This window comes from Carassius auratus, chromosome 19 (genome assembly GCF_003368295.1).
Source record: "Carassius auratus strain Wakin chromosome 19, ASM336829v1, whole genome shotgun sequence".
In the NCBI taxonomy this organism is placed as follows: Eukaryota; Metazoa; Chordata; class Actinopteri; order Cypriniformes; family Cyprinidae; genus Carassius; species Carassius auratus.
In genome coordinates, this window is record NC_039261.1 from 17,804,359 (window position 1) to 17,819,299 (window position 14,941).

The following is a 14,941-nucleotide window of genomic DNA, read 5'->3' on the forward strand; positions in this document are numbered from 1 at the left end:
TATATATATATATATATATATATATATATATATATATATATATATATATAGATGGCTATTTACAGTAGGGCAGGTTGTCACAATGGTAACTTGCTGTTTATTCTCACTGATGTAGGAAGAATTGTTAAACTACACATTTATAAAAACAAATATTATTTATTTTACTATTAATTCATTAGCTAATATTCATTGTACATGTATATCTAAACCTGATAAATATTCAGTGCACAGCTTTTTCCAAGTACAGCACTTCTATATTTGCAAACTAGTTATTGTAATTGCTACCAATTCCTGTACAATAAGGTTGCATTCTAACAATGCCTATATTTTGAAAAGGCAAGAGTTTTGTAACCTTTCTTCTGCCATTTCATGGTTAATTTCTACAGCATGAAGCTCTGAGGTGAAGCAGCCTTCAGCAGAATCCACGTTGGAGGTGTGATCTGTGATTTTAATGAGATAAAATGTGCTTCTTTGCAGTTATTCCACGAAAATTGGATCATTAATGTATAAACTGGTGAAAGTGTGTCCTTTTTCTAAGAAGTCCTATCAGTGCATCATATATCTTTATCATGACCTTCTTTTGCACCCAGTGGAGTGCTAGATCTGAATGCTAATCTAATAACTTGGAACAAATCTAGATACTCTGGTTTTGCTATTACACAATTTTTCAAGTTCTGTTAAATATAGCAGCTTAGTGTGACCTTTTATTTAGTGGTGGTTTGTTGCCATTCATCGGTATAACCAAATTGGTTTACAAAGTTTGTCTTTGTGGTGAAGTTAATGGTTTTGCTGGTTTAGATAAAGGTTTTAGAGGTTTGGAAATGCAAGTTGTCTGTATTTTAACATGATGGCATCTAAAACACAAGATTCATTTTGACCAGTGAGTAAAACTTGATTATTGGGTTTATATTACTCCTGTCCGAGTCAGCTCAAAATGGTTTTCACAGAAATATGTTGAGAAACTACAGATGTGCAGATACAGATATTTTCACATTTATGATAAGGTTTTTTTCCAGCAGAAGTGTGAGTGTGGGTGGTTTCTTTTATAGCTTTTTTGGTTTCCGGAACATGTTTTTTTTTTTTTTGGCCGATCATGGCCAACCCCAAATGTAGGCATAACTGAAGCCAAGAGTACAATGCTGTACAAATGCAGTACAAAACAGTACTGTTGGAAAAAGTGAACCAGACCCCAGTGCTCCAAAGATAGATCATTACACTTTTGAACGGAGCAACTTTAGATTTTCCGGCTTGAGCTAACAACGGCATCCTCACGCAAAAATTGATCCATGATGAGTCATAAATGTGACTCACACGTGCATGAAATTATGATTGCAGATATGTATTGCAGCATGCTTCATCTTCAAGACACAGGGTAGAAAAAATAGTTGAACTCATGATTATCTACAGCAGAAATAGCTAGGAAGGATGCAAGATTAGATGCTTGATTAATCAGACGTGTAATAGCCTATATGGCAAGTTGTTAGCAACATACAGTTAAAAAATGGAAAGTGCACTGATCATTTCCTGCCAAGACGCATTACAGATATTTCCCTTAGCTCTAAAACACAATGGAATGCAAAATAAAAATCAATATGGAAAATTCCTTTATATTATTAGGCCACAGTTCATTGTGCCATATTTTTTTAAATAGTGTACATTTTATCAAAATTGTCTCTTCAAAATGCACTTTTGCAGTTTAAATGTGTTTAATTTGTTGTTGGAGAACAAAATGTAAAGGTTTCTTTTCCTTAGGCTACGTTTAATAATAAAACGTTAGAAATTGGTTATTTATTTAAATGTATGCATTTATTTTATTTACAATTGAAAATAGTTGAGGGAACCAACAGTCAATGTTTGGCCTTAAAATGTTCATGAAAACGTTTGATTTTACATCTTCAGGAACGTTTCATTGTTGTGAAATGTTTTGTTGTGAAATGTTTTGAAAGCGAGTAAACAACTGAAGTCTGACAGAAAGCGCGCGTATTTTTTCTTAGTTCCAGAAAAGATTTCGCGGGCAGCCTAGGTGGTAACCATAGCAACAGCAGATCAACCGTTGAGCGCCTGCCGTTGGGATCAGTATCTGCACACTACACCACAAAACAGGTAGTCATTACTTATCATTTTAACAGGTAGGTCTGAGAAATGTAATAGTTTTTGTGTAAAACTTACTTTAGATGACTTGAAGGTGATATTCAAGATAACTTTGGGCGCGAAAAGACCGTTTGGACTCCGCTAGACGAATCTCCGCCGATTGCGCCACAAAAATTAGCATAAAAAGTCGATGTATACATTTAATTTAGCGAGTCAGATCGGAGTCCAGCGTTGGGAAAAAAAAACATTTTGTGCCAAAATTTTGCCAAATCTTTATGCCAAGTTTAGGGAGATTTTCTGCTAGTGGTTTCCCCTCATATCCATCCACAGAGGAACTTTGGAGGAGTCTCCCTTTTTGAAACAGCTTTCGGGTAATTGACTTTAAATTACATTTACCACAATAACCCTCTTTCTTTCTTTCTTTCTTTCTTTCTTTCTTTCTTTCTTTCTTTCTTTCTTTCTTTCTTTCTTTGTCACACAACTGTACAATTAAGTATAACGTGAATTATGCTTTTAATTATATTTAGCAGACTTCTGTAAAGTTTTATACATAAATATATATATATAAATATATATATATATAAAAATATATATATATATATATATATATATATATATATATATATATATATATTCTGTTTTGTCTTGTCTTGTAAAAAAGACTATATGTATGTATATATATATATATATATATATATATATATATATATATATATATATATATATATATATATATATATATTAGTCTTTTTTTTTTTACAAGACAAAATTGCACTGCATTGACATACAAAAAGGCCAGGAAAATCATTCTTTAAGTATAATATCACCATAAGCCTAAATAAACTTGTTATTCTTCTTATCAATGCGTTTAAGAGATTTAACAATAAGCAAACTTTCTGCAAGAAAGACATCAAATCTAGATAACGTATTGAGAAATTTTGATTTATGAACTAAACATTTACAACAAGATCGACAATATGGTTACTTCCAGAAAAATACAAAAATACGTCTTTTAATGAGAATTTTAAATCACGTTTTATAAAAGAAGATATTTTCACACAATAGAATCCTCTGTTTGAACATGACGTTATAAAAGTCCTGTAAAGCAACCACAAGATGGCAGTAAAACTCTTATTTCCGGGAATTCCCAGTTTAGTTTACATGCTTTAAACACTTAAATATAACTCTAAACTGTAAAAAATAAATAGTAAAGTAAGGCATGGCAGTGAATTGACCTTTTATAGGTCCTGGAACAATATTTCTGTCAAAAATAGTAACTTCAAAGGAACGGTTCTCCCAAAAATGAAAACAATCAGTTGATGGTATAACTTGATTTACTGTGGATTCCAGCAGCTGTTTGGTTACCAACATTAGTCAAAATATCTTTGTGTTGAACAGAAGAAAGAAACGCACAGTTTGCAATAGTCATTTTTGGGTGAAGTGTCCCTTTAAACCAGTTAAATCGGCTTGAAGCCTAACTCTAAAATCATGGTTGATAGCAATGTTTCACAGAGGAACTTCTCCTTGGGTTGGTACCAAGCCTCCTCTCCTCTCTCTTTTTTGGAGGTTGTGTTCTGATAGAGAGCCGTGGGGGTTCTTCAATATTTAATCAGGGTTGTGTTTGAAGATCTGTCTGTGTGTGAGAGGAGAAGGGTTAAGAGGAAAGACTTTCTTCACTCTCTTTTCTCACTTTCACATGCAGATGCTCTTCTGTGGACACGGCATCAGACGGGACGCACGCTGACCACACCTGAAACACAAGCCCTTTCTCAATCTAGTGAGCTCTAGAGTGATTCACCGACTTTACACAGCCTCCAGGAAAGCTCCCCGGGTTTTTCTCCGGTCTGTTTGGAAATAGATGTGTTTACGAAGGATGAAATATTTCAGGAATGAAATCATCGCTGGATTTACCAAAGTTTGCACGGTTAGTGACATCAAATCTTCGAAAGATATTCCGAGTTCTGTTTTGAAACATTGGCAACTAGATACAGAACTGTGTGTATATGTGTGTACTATATATATATATATATATGTGTGTGTGTTTGTGTGTGTGTGTTTATATACATTATATTCAATTATACATATATTAGATTCACAGTTACAGTTTTTAAATGTCAATTTATCATTAATATGTATTTACAATAAGATACATTTTAACTGTAAAAGGACATCATATTAGGTATATATATTAGATACACACACACACACACACACATATATATATATATATATATATATATATATATATATATATATATATATATATATATATAAAATGTAAAAGATAAATGTGTATGATAAATATAGTGTATATGGTACATTTTTATTATTAATTTAACTGAAAAAACATATTTTATAGTCAAAGTGGCGTATTATATTCAATAATATAATTTTTCATTATAAATAGGGAGTTAACATAATGTCTTCACTGTGTCTTCATGAAATATATATTTTTAATATTTATAAATAAGCACATTCAGAATTTCCTGAAGAACAATAATGCAATTCGTCATGCAATTTCAAGAGAAATGTTAGAAAATAACATTCTCCAGTGTTGAATATAGGATTCTTAAACTAATGATTGATTTACATATGTGTTTTCTTTAATTAATGATTGTTTTATTAAAATCAAATAAAACAAAATCAGGAATGTCATAGACAAAAGACAACATGATGGATTAAATTATTCTACACATTGAAATATACATGTTTCCCTATTCAAGTATAAAATGTTAACCTAATGTTCTTTTCTAGGTCTGTTTGTTAATTCGTACGGTAAGGTAACTTAGCACTAGCATTAGTTTTCGGTGGTGTTTTACAGCGTGGGACTCGAACACATTAGACAGACCTGCGGCGTCACACACTTCACACAGCTCTGAGCTGCTGTCATCAGATCATGTGTGTGAATACTTCAATGCAGGGATTAGCTGAACATTCACAGAGTATTTTTAATCATGATAAGCCTTTCTAAGTATAGACTGTCAGTGTTTGATCGCAGCAGAACATCACAACAGACGCAGAAAAACACACAGACGCGTCTCCCAGAGGGACACTGATAACCTTCACAAATACAGCCATCATCAGACGAGCGCACACGCTATCAAACATTTATTTTACAAGTTTAATGTGCACCAAACAAACTGCACCAAACAGAATTGGAAAAAAATCTGATCGTTTCCCAAAGAATCCTAATGGGATAAAAAAAAAAAAAAATCTGCTTAAACTATTCTATGATAAGATATATTTTATATGAATAAAATATGGATATATTCAGATTTTTTCACATATTTAATTCAATGAATTAGTATTTTAATTAACTATATTTTAATATATATATATATATATATATATATATATATATATATATATATCATAAAGTAAAAAAAAAAATAGTTTTTAGATTTTCATTTTAATGATAGTTTTATTATATTTGGGTTTCTGTCATGTTTTATCAGTTTTTTATTTTGATGATACAGTTTTTTTATATTGTCTTTTTATTATCGTTTTTATTTTATTAATAAAATGTTAGTAATTGTTTTTGTTCTATTATTGTTGTATATTTTAATTTATTTATTTAAGTATTCATATATTTTTTTAATATATATTCTATATTCTATATTTCAGTTTTTATTTTAATTATAAAGTTGTACATTTTTGCTTTGTCTTTTTATTGTTATAGTTTTTCTTTTTTGAAAATGTTATTTCTAATTATATAATTTTAGTAATTGTTTGGTTTTGTCTTTATGCTGTAGTTTTTATTTTTAGATTTTCAGTTTTAATTTTAATGATAATGTTTCAGTTGTTGTTGTTTCTTTGTAATTTTTTATTAGTTTATTTTTATGTCCATATACTTAGTATTTATATATTTTAGTTGTTAGTACATTTTTAAGGGTTTTAGTTAACTCCAAACCTGGTCAGATCTGAAGTTTGCAGTGGATTGTGGGGGAACACCATGAGGAGGGTTTTTGACCTGGATATGAAGCTGAAGATCTAGTTCAACCTCCACGTATCCCAATGGTAATGCTTCTTTTTCCAATTTTTTTCCCCAGAATTCTTTTTTAGATTCTCAGAGGGCTTTTATTCCCTCTCCATCATGATTCTTTGTGTTCCAGATGATCACAGAGCGTCCAGTGGAATCCAGTTAATCACTGTTTCTCTCTCTCTGCAGATCCTGGAGACTGAACACCTGCTTCCCTCTGTTCTTCCTGTCATCCAACACCTCGGCGTTACACCTGAAATTAGAGCACACACACACACACACACACACGCGCTGGTGTCCTCCTCCATGCATCTGCTCCGTTCAGCCGTGTAGAGGTGATTTTTCATTTTGACAGATCATCAGCTTTTCGTTCATGAGAGATGTGGAGATACTGGTTTGCCGAGCGCGACCGTTCACTTTTGACCTCTTTAACCAGAGAGAAGCAGGCCTCTGCTTTAGATCAGCTCATGGATCATGAACACTTCGCTTATTCCAAAAGCATCCTGAACATTTCTGCTGTGTGGCTGAAGGAGCGGCACGGTTTCTGTCCCATCATGCATCTGTAAGCATCTGTGTCCATCCACCTGGGTTCAAATAGACCTGCTTCTGACCTTGTAACTGACAGACATCGAGTGATAAGTTCATTACAGGATGCTGGAAAACACTTGATGTGTCTCGTATGGAATGAAGGATTACCAACAGCAGTCTGAAGAGACAAACAGCCTGACCAATGCTTTAACACAGCGTCCCGTCTCAAAGACCAAACCAGTTCTACTGATTCAACCTCCAACTGTGATACTGATTTCACACAGATTCATTTATTCAGACATGTGGGTCATCGGTCCCTTTCAGTGTGCAGCAGGACTGGCGTTTTGGTGCAAAGTTCATGTTTATTCATGTATAAAATAAATCCATTGATCATTTAGATTTGACCAGATTTTTATTCATTAGGTAAAAAACTCTAAAATACGCATGCACACACACACACACACACACTTTTTCCCTAATTAGTAAAAATTATAAATATATATATATATTCATATTACTTTTTAGAAATAATATAAATACTTTTATTTTACTTATGAAATTATATTTTCTGCAAAACTATCCACTAATCATTTAAAATATATGGCTGGATTTTTACTCCTTAAATAAGCAAAGTACGCGTGTGTGTAAAAATAATTATATTTTTATCTAATATTTTCTGCTGAAATTGTTTTGGGTTCTTTTTTAACCTGTGTTGTTAATATGAATAAATGTAATTGAATTATCATCCTCGCAACTTATATATTCCGAAATACAGTTTATAAAATATATCAATTAAATAAATACAATATCATTTTGAAAAGAATAATAATAAATTCCATATAAAATAATGTTTTCTGCTGAAATTGTTTTGGGTTTTATCTTTAAATCTAAAAAAATTATCAGAAATGAGACAAATGCAATAAAATTCTCCTTGATTGTGCACTTGTGTGTAGAGGAAGCCGGTCAGTAAGAGGTTAAACTATTCTGTGCATCTCATTGATCCGGAGCAGCTGGAAAAATCAGTTTTTGTTGGAATTATCTGTGTAGGTTAAGCATTTCTATATGTCTGGGATGCTTTAGTTTTCCAAACACATTCAAATGCACAGATTCACAGACCTATCCGTCATCTGAACATTTTTCATCAAATATATTTAGGCAGACTTGAAGTGCACCTGAGATTTGAAAATAAATATTTAAAAAATCAAGTATCACATTTGCATGTTCATTGGTTCTCTGTCAGATGCAATGTTTAATGCACTTCATGTTAATTACAACAAATGTTTGAATCCATTTGATGAAGGAGTCAGGTCAGATCAAGGGAGTTAAATAAGAGTAATCTGATTATAATGTGTAATGTAATGGATTATGTTGCTAAAAATGTTTCTCTGGAATCAGCAATTTCTGTTTCAATCATTGTGGAGTGATCACAGCACTGGGAATGTAATAGTTTATGTTGATGGCTAAATACTGTATTTACACTTTTTTTTTTAGGTGCAGATTTCATAGAAGGCTGTTGAATGTCCTCATATGTGACCCTGGAGCATTTTAACCAGTCTTAAAGTCTCTCGAGTGTATTTGCAGCAATAGCCAACAATACATTGTGTGTGGATCAAAATTATCGATTTTTTAATGTGCCAAAATCATTAGGATATAAGTAAAGATCATGTTCCATGAAGATATTTTGTACATTTCCTACTGTAAATATATACAAACTTATTTTTTATTATAAGTAAATGCATTGCTAAGAACTTAATTTGGACAACTTTAAAAGTAATTTTCTCATTTTGTATTTATTTTTTTGCATCCTCAGATTCCAGATTTTCGAATAATTGTATCTCAGACAAATATTGCCTCCTAACAAACCATACATCAATGGAGAGATGATTTATTCATAATTGATGACTGGTTTTTGTGCTCCAGGGTCACATTTAGCCAGCGGAGGTGTGTGTGAGCGCTGAATGCGTTTCTATGCGAGTGTGTGTGTGTGTGTGTGTGTGTGTGTGTGTGTGTGTGATCGCTGGGTGGAGCAGCAGTGTACGGCAGGTCTCGTCTCGTCTCTCATTGCGGCGGCTGGAGATCATCGAGCGGCGGCGGAATGTCGCTCCGCTGTCCGTGTGCGTGAAGAGCAGGTGGAGGAAGAAGAGGAGGAGGAGGAAGATGATGGAGGAATCCGACAGCATCCCCTGCTCCGCGGAGGACGGACTCCTGTCGAGCTGGAGATGGAACAGAACCGCCAGGGACCAGGTCCAGATCAAGCAGAAGATCCGAGATCTGCCCGGATTGTTAAAGCACGGACTGAACCTGCGCAAAAAGAGCGTGAGTTACCAGTGTATGCGTGTGATGAAGACTGTGTGTTTCGTGATCAGTACACCACCCATGTCCACCATCACTGAGATTATAACGCTGGGGATGCGCGCGAACACCCGCACGTTACGAGTGATGCGTGCTGTCAATGCGTTCATGCGTTATTCCAGATCACATTGATTATGAAGGACAGGCTCGTATGTTTTTCAGTCGTGGTATCTAAGGCAACAGAGACACACACACACACACAGTCAGGTACACAAACACATGATCTTTCTCTCACACACACACACACACGCACACCTGCTGTAACTCCCCATCATGAAAATACAAAATGTTCCGCGGTTCATATTTGCTGGATTTGATTACCAGTCTTTTTAATATTGCACCCTTATACAAGTAACCATGGCAACCATAGTTTCAGCCAAAGTACCAATGCATCAGTTTTGTAGCTGCTGTTAAATGATGAATTATTATGGGATGCTGTGGGAATATTCCTGTCATTTCTTTTTCACATTAGCGTCTCATCCCGATTGGCCACATTTTTTTTATCATCACAATAACAGACAGTAACTGGTTACAGTAGTACATTTTGTAATGGCAGAATGATATTTGTAAAGCCTGAATGAGTCAATTAGGGTGCAAAGTAAAGCATACCTTATATTGTGGGATTTGGAGACTTTTTTGAAGTAATTTTGTGAAACTGAGCTGCAGAATAGCTGATATATAGATTATTTGTTTTATGAATATTGTTCTGCAGCTGTGTAGAATATGCAGTATTGTCGGAATATTGCATAGTGGGGTTGTTTTTATTTAAAAGATTCTCAGTGTGACATCATGAGTTCTATTTGGAACCTTTGTATTTTGAAGTGAGCAGTGTTCTAATGCTGTAATCTTTAGGTGTCTGATACCATTACTGAACTGTTGAACCATCACAGTAGGTGTTTGTGGACTGTATGGAAAGAGCTGATATATATTCTGTTTCTACACTTGTGATGTGACAGAGGAGCTATTCAGCGCTTCAGATGCTTGAAGACGTGATCTATTTTGCTGGTTTGTGAGTGTTGGGGTGAATACATCACAGTTGTGTAATTCCTGTTTAATCGTGAGTATGAGAGGAAATCCACAGTGATCAATCAAGACTTTTGTAACTCTGAGTTTTATTCAGTAACTTCTGTAGACTTTCCAGAATGATCCTAGTTCTTCAGAGTTTTGATGTGTTGCTTGAGATGTCTTTTACCTTCAGGCTTCTCACGGCTTCGAACAGAATGTTTGGTTCAGGCTCATTGGACGCAGTTCATCCGCTCCGGGGTGATTAGAGAAATAAAAAATGAAAGCCTCATTAGTACTAAATGAGAAACAAATATTACAATCGTGACATTTGTTTCCTTGTGTGCTGCAATGACTGCAACTACTGGAGCATCTGTTTACCAGGTTCTGCTGGTGTAAAACACAGCTGCAAGTGAAAGAAATCAAGCTTTCTCGATGGCATTAACAGCTGATGCTAAAGGAGAACATTTTAGAGTACAAGTAACCCCAAAACAGAAACATATGAATCCATAATAATGCGAAAAAGTCCATCTCCTGTTGTCTCTCACATCAAACTCCAGCCACACACTGTATTTAGAGCTGTTTTGGACTGTTTTAGCTTGTAAACGGTGTTTGATTTCAGCACATTTGTGATTCATAACAGACCACTTTTTCACTGGAAGAAGCGTTTTTATGGATTATGGACAAACACACATCTTTTCACTTCACAAGACATTAACCGATGGACTGTGGATTATTGTGATGTTTTTATTGTGATGTTTGAACTCTCATTCTGACGGCACCCATTGATGAGACACTGATGCTACATTTCTCCAAATATAATGAAGACACGAACTCATCCGCATCTTTCATTTTTGGGTGAACTATTCCTTTAAGTAGACAAATTATTAAAGTTTACAGAGTCTTTTTAGATTCTTTTGATGCTTTATGAGAGTGATTTAATGTAATATAATGCTGTAAGAGAACATTTGGTTTTGTTCTAGATAAGAACGCAAACCGAAGTCCCTGCAGAGAACCATTGAAGATCTCTTATTTTTAAGAACATGTCCAGGGCTCTCTGTCCATGCGATGAGATCCATGAGCTCAAAGGAGACCTTTGTGCTGTTTAGGACAAACTAAGAAAGAAAATAGTTTCTCCTAGACAGCAATTACATTATTTTTCTAAGATGTTTCTCCTGAAGAAAAAGATCTCAATATAAACTTTAGTCATTTCTGACATTAATTTCACTCTTACACTATTTCAGATGTGGTCTCTTGTTTTAGGAGAGACGTCTAAAAGACAACACTGATTCCTAAATGAGAAGAGGTACCTCTGAGCAGCGTGGTTCTCCCGTGAAAGCGTCGGGATTATTCTCAGATGAGTCTCTGGAAGAGCGTTTCACAGAAAGAGTGTGCTGATGTGACGTCTCAAACGGAGTTCACTGCAATTCTCTGATGGAGAAGCTGCACTTAATGACACAGTCCTCATGCTGCTAAGTGGATGTGTGTGTGTGTGTGTGTGTGTGTGTGTGTGTGTGTGTGTGAGCGCCTGTGGATGTAATGAAATCTTAACGAGAAAGACAAGGCTTGTTTGATGTCTCCATCTTGCAGTGCACTCATCCAGAGCGACAGATTTATCCACAAGCCATGCAAGATAGAGGTGCGTGAGTGTGTGTGTGTGTGTGTGTGTGTGTGTTAGCGCTCTAATCTGAGAGTAATCCATTTCTGACACATAATGACACACAGACTCTCTGCACTTTGGAACCAGGATGTGACCAGAATCTCTTCATCTCACTGATAGTTGGTTCTGTATAGTTGCTCGGTCATTACATGAAAATCTCAAGTCCTTAGTGAAGTAGCAGCACACCTCTTCACATTGTGTTGTAATCATTCATGTCTCTTGCACAAACGGTGCAGGACGAGTTATGCACAGTACTTCAATGCTTAAGGTCTGTTCGAATGACATTGAGAGAACGGGATCTTTTTGTGATTTATGAGCCAGGAATGACGAGAGAGGTGATTTCAGTGAAAGATTTTAGCTGTGCGTGAAGGACAGGAATGCTTTTTTTTATGTTTTATCTAAAAAGCCTTTTCCAGCTCATGCATGTGCTTATCTGTGGCCTGTCTGCTCCAGTAGAGTTCAGCTCCCAGATCAATACAGTAAATCTGATACACACACCGTCTTCAGAGCCCAGTCAAAACAAAGCCCACGAGCGCACGCCCGGCCCCTGGAGAGATTCGGCTGCTGATAGAGCTCTGTCTGTGGATGGATGCATGCGGTCGGCCCACGGAAGACCACAGACACCTTCATCACAGGGATTTCAGACAGGATTCATGCCGAAACAATTCATCTCTATAGTTCAGAGGTTTTTAATCATACTCATGATAACAGGATGGTAGTGTTGGTTGTAAGCCTTTTTTATCTTTCTGATTTGAGTGTTTGCGAAACCCGTTTGGAAATATTAATTTGCGGTTTGTTTCGATATAGAAACTGCTGAATTGAACGAAGCTGAAGTTAAGCGCATGCATCGTTGTGAAGTGTTTGAATCCTTGAATCATGTTTCTTTAGAAGAGCTGTTCCTTCACTTTACTAACACCAACCTGCTGTAATACTGGCTTTGCGACATGATTTTAATTCTTTTTGAGGTGTATTGATTCAGGAGACTCATTGGATTGTGCTCATTCAGTGGCTTTAAAATTGATCTAAACGGATTTGACTCATTAATCTTACATTTATCGCATATTGCTAATAATCTCTAGACACATATTGGATGTTCGTTTTGGAACTTTAAATGTTCTCTTATGACATCAGCTTGTAAAACCTTTATTTATTTATTTATATTTTAATGTTTATCTTTCTGCTCAACAGATGTGAGTGCAGAAATAAGCGACAGATTGCACAATAAACAAATATGACTATATGCAGGTTACTTAAATAATAAAATATTCATATGTGGTGAAGAATAACGACTGTGCAATCTGAAATAATCATCATTATATATTCTATTATGCTGTTGTAAAATAGGACAATGGAGACACAGGACTGGATGTAAGAGAATGAGACACATGTGAGGAGTGAATGTGGGTCGCTCCATCTGATCTTCATCTGAAGTTCTGATCATATTAATGAGGATCAGCGTCTTCGTTCCAGTTCTGTCCACTGATGCAGCTCTGGAAGTGAAGGCAGACACTGAGAGCTTGTCTGTATCAGACCGAACAAGCCTTCTTTCTAACAGAGCGTCTCTTTAGAGAGCTGCTCTGACACGATCGCACGACTGCGCTGTTTAATATGAACTTATGTCATGCTGACGGAGAATTATTAAGTAGAAGTGAAATGTCATTAAGTCCCTCATGTCACAGAGTCTGTCTCCAATGTTTTGTTAGTGATGATGTTAATCCATGGTACTTCCCTAGATTAGTTTTATTTCTGTAATATTTAACTAAGTATTAATTTTTTATACATATTTTTAACTATAGTTTTAGTAATTGTGTTGTGTCGTTTTTGTTTTCATTTTTTTATTTTAGTTTTTTTTGTTTAATTTTTAGTTTTAATATAATCATGATGTGCTTTTTGAATTTTTATAATTTTTGTAAAAATTTCTATTGTTTATTTGTATTTTTATTTTTATTTTTAGTATGTATGCTTGGTTTTAATATATTTATATTCTTTATTTTTATACTGTACATAATTTCATTTTATTGTATTAAGTGCTTTTATAATTTTAATTAGTTTTTAATATATTTATATTCTTAATTTTTACTGTTTATATTTCATTTTCTTTTTAGTTATTGTATTATCATTTTAATACGTTTTCAATATATTTATTTTCTTTACTTTTTACATATTTAAAATTTTAGTTTTAGTAATTGTCTTACATGGTTTTGTCATTTTTATTAGTTTTTTTAAACAAAAAATATTTCTGTTGTTTATTTTTACATATTTAATTTTAGTTTTAGTAACTTTTCTATTATTTTTTAAATTTCTAATGTTTATTTTAGTAGTTTTATTAATATGCTTTTGTGTGTGTGTGTGTGGTATATAGATATGGAAGTCATTTAGTACCACAGTATATCAAAATACTCAGCACAAGTTTGACCCCGTTCCCCTTTCAAAGCGCAGTCAGTGTTCGCGGCATGATTTGCATGCTGTATCAGTGTGAAATGTCAAAACCAAACATGAAGGAAGTGTTGCTTATCCGGAAATATCCAGGAGTATGACGAAATGTCAAAAGCACATCATAAACATGGCAGAATGTCACTGTCGAGATGGGATTAGCTCATAAAATCGCATTTCTGCAGTGCTTTTCATGTGAAGGTCACGTTATAACCGGCCCTTAAGGACCCCTGCAGAACATTTGAGCTGTCTCTGAAGATTGTGATGTTCATGTGCTCTTGTGTTTGTCTCTTTGTGATTGCAGCAGTCACCTGACACCATCCCAGGACCCAGCACAGGTGTCACACCCAAACCCAAGGTGAGGAAACACAACCTAACACCCCACTCTGAACAGCACTGACTTCAGTCCATATCAAAGACTGATAACTCATCTCAAGTGTTTCTGCTAAAGACAGTGGAGGTCTCACCTCTCCTCTAGAGTTTAAGATGATATGTTTCAAACTGTGCTCAGGATGAAAAGATACCAAAGTTTGCCATCAGAGGTCAGAAATCTTGATACAAACTCAGATATTTCTCATCAAATTCATCCAAGACCAAGTATGTCAATTTAAAAGGGCCTTGCTAATATTCACATCTCATTTTCATCAGAAAATATAGTTTGCTCTAAAATGTTCATTGTAATTTTCCATGAGATTAAATGCGAATCTGTTATACCTTTTATATTTTGAATGCTTTTATAGTATTATTCATATTTTTAATTTATCTCTAATTTTTATATTTTAAGTTTTCAATTTAATTTCAGTTTTTTGGGAAATTCTATGTGCATGTGGAATTTTTATTAGCTTTTTCATTTTCTGCTTAGCATTATTTTTTATTTATATAATACATTGTTATTA

The 14,941-nt window shown here is 34.5% G+C and overlaps 1 protein-coding gene and 1 long non-coding RNA gene across 4 annotated transcripts in view; both read left to right on the top strand.

The window, feature by feature from the left end:
* Window positions 1-1,861: 1,861 nt before the first annotated feature.
* On the top strand, window positions 1,862-7,016 carry LOC113119683 (uncharacterized). 3 transcript variants are annotated; one of them, XR_003294496.1, is made up of 5 exons: window positions 1,862-2,103; window positions 2,375-2,462; window positions 3,794-4,015; window positions 5,982-6,108; window positions 6,260-7,016. It is a non-coding gene; the product is annotated as an uncharacterized LOC113119683 (long non-coding RNA). The 3 variants fall into 3 exon arrangements; XR_003294494.1 differs by lacking the exon at window positions 2,375-2,462 and having other exon boundaries at window positions 1,863-2,103; XR_003294495.1 differs by lacking the exon at window positions 2,375-2,462 and having other exon boundaries at window positions 1,864-2,103; window positions 6,010-6,108; window positions 6,260-7,015.
* A 1,526-nt stretch (window positions 7,017-8,542) lies between these two features.
* The window catches only part of LOC113119659 (rap guanine nucleotide exchange factor 4-like), an 11,693-nt gene continuing 5,294 nt past the window's right edge, over window positions 8,543-14,941 (top strand). Inside the window, exons 1-2 of the mRNA XM_026289276.1 lie at window positions 8,543-8,914; window positions 14,350-14,403. Of these exons, the coding sequence (XP_026145061.1) occupies window positions 8,567-8,914; window positions 14,350-14,403 (402 nt within the window). The 5' untranslated portion in view covers window positions 8,543-8,566. The remainder of the gene's footprint in view (window positions 8,915-14,349; window positions 14,404-14,941) is intronic.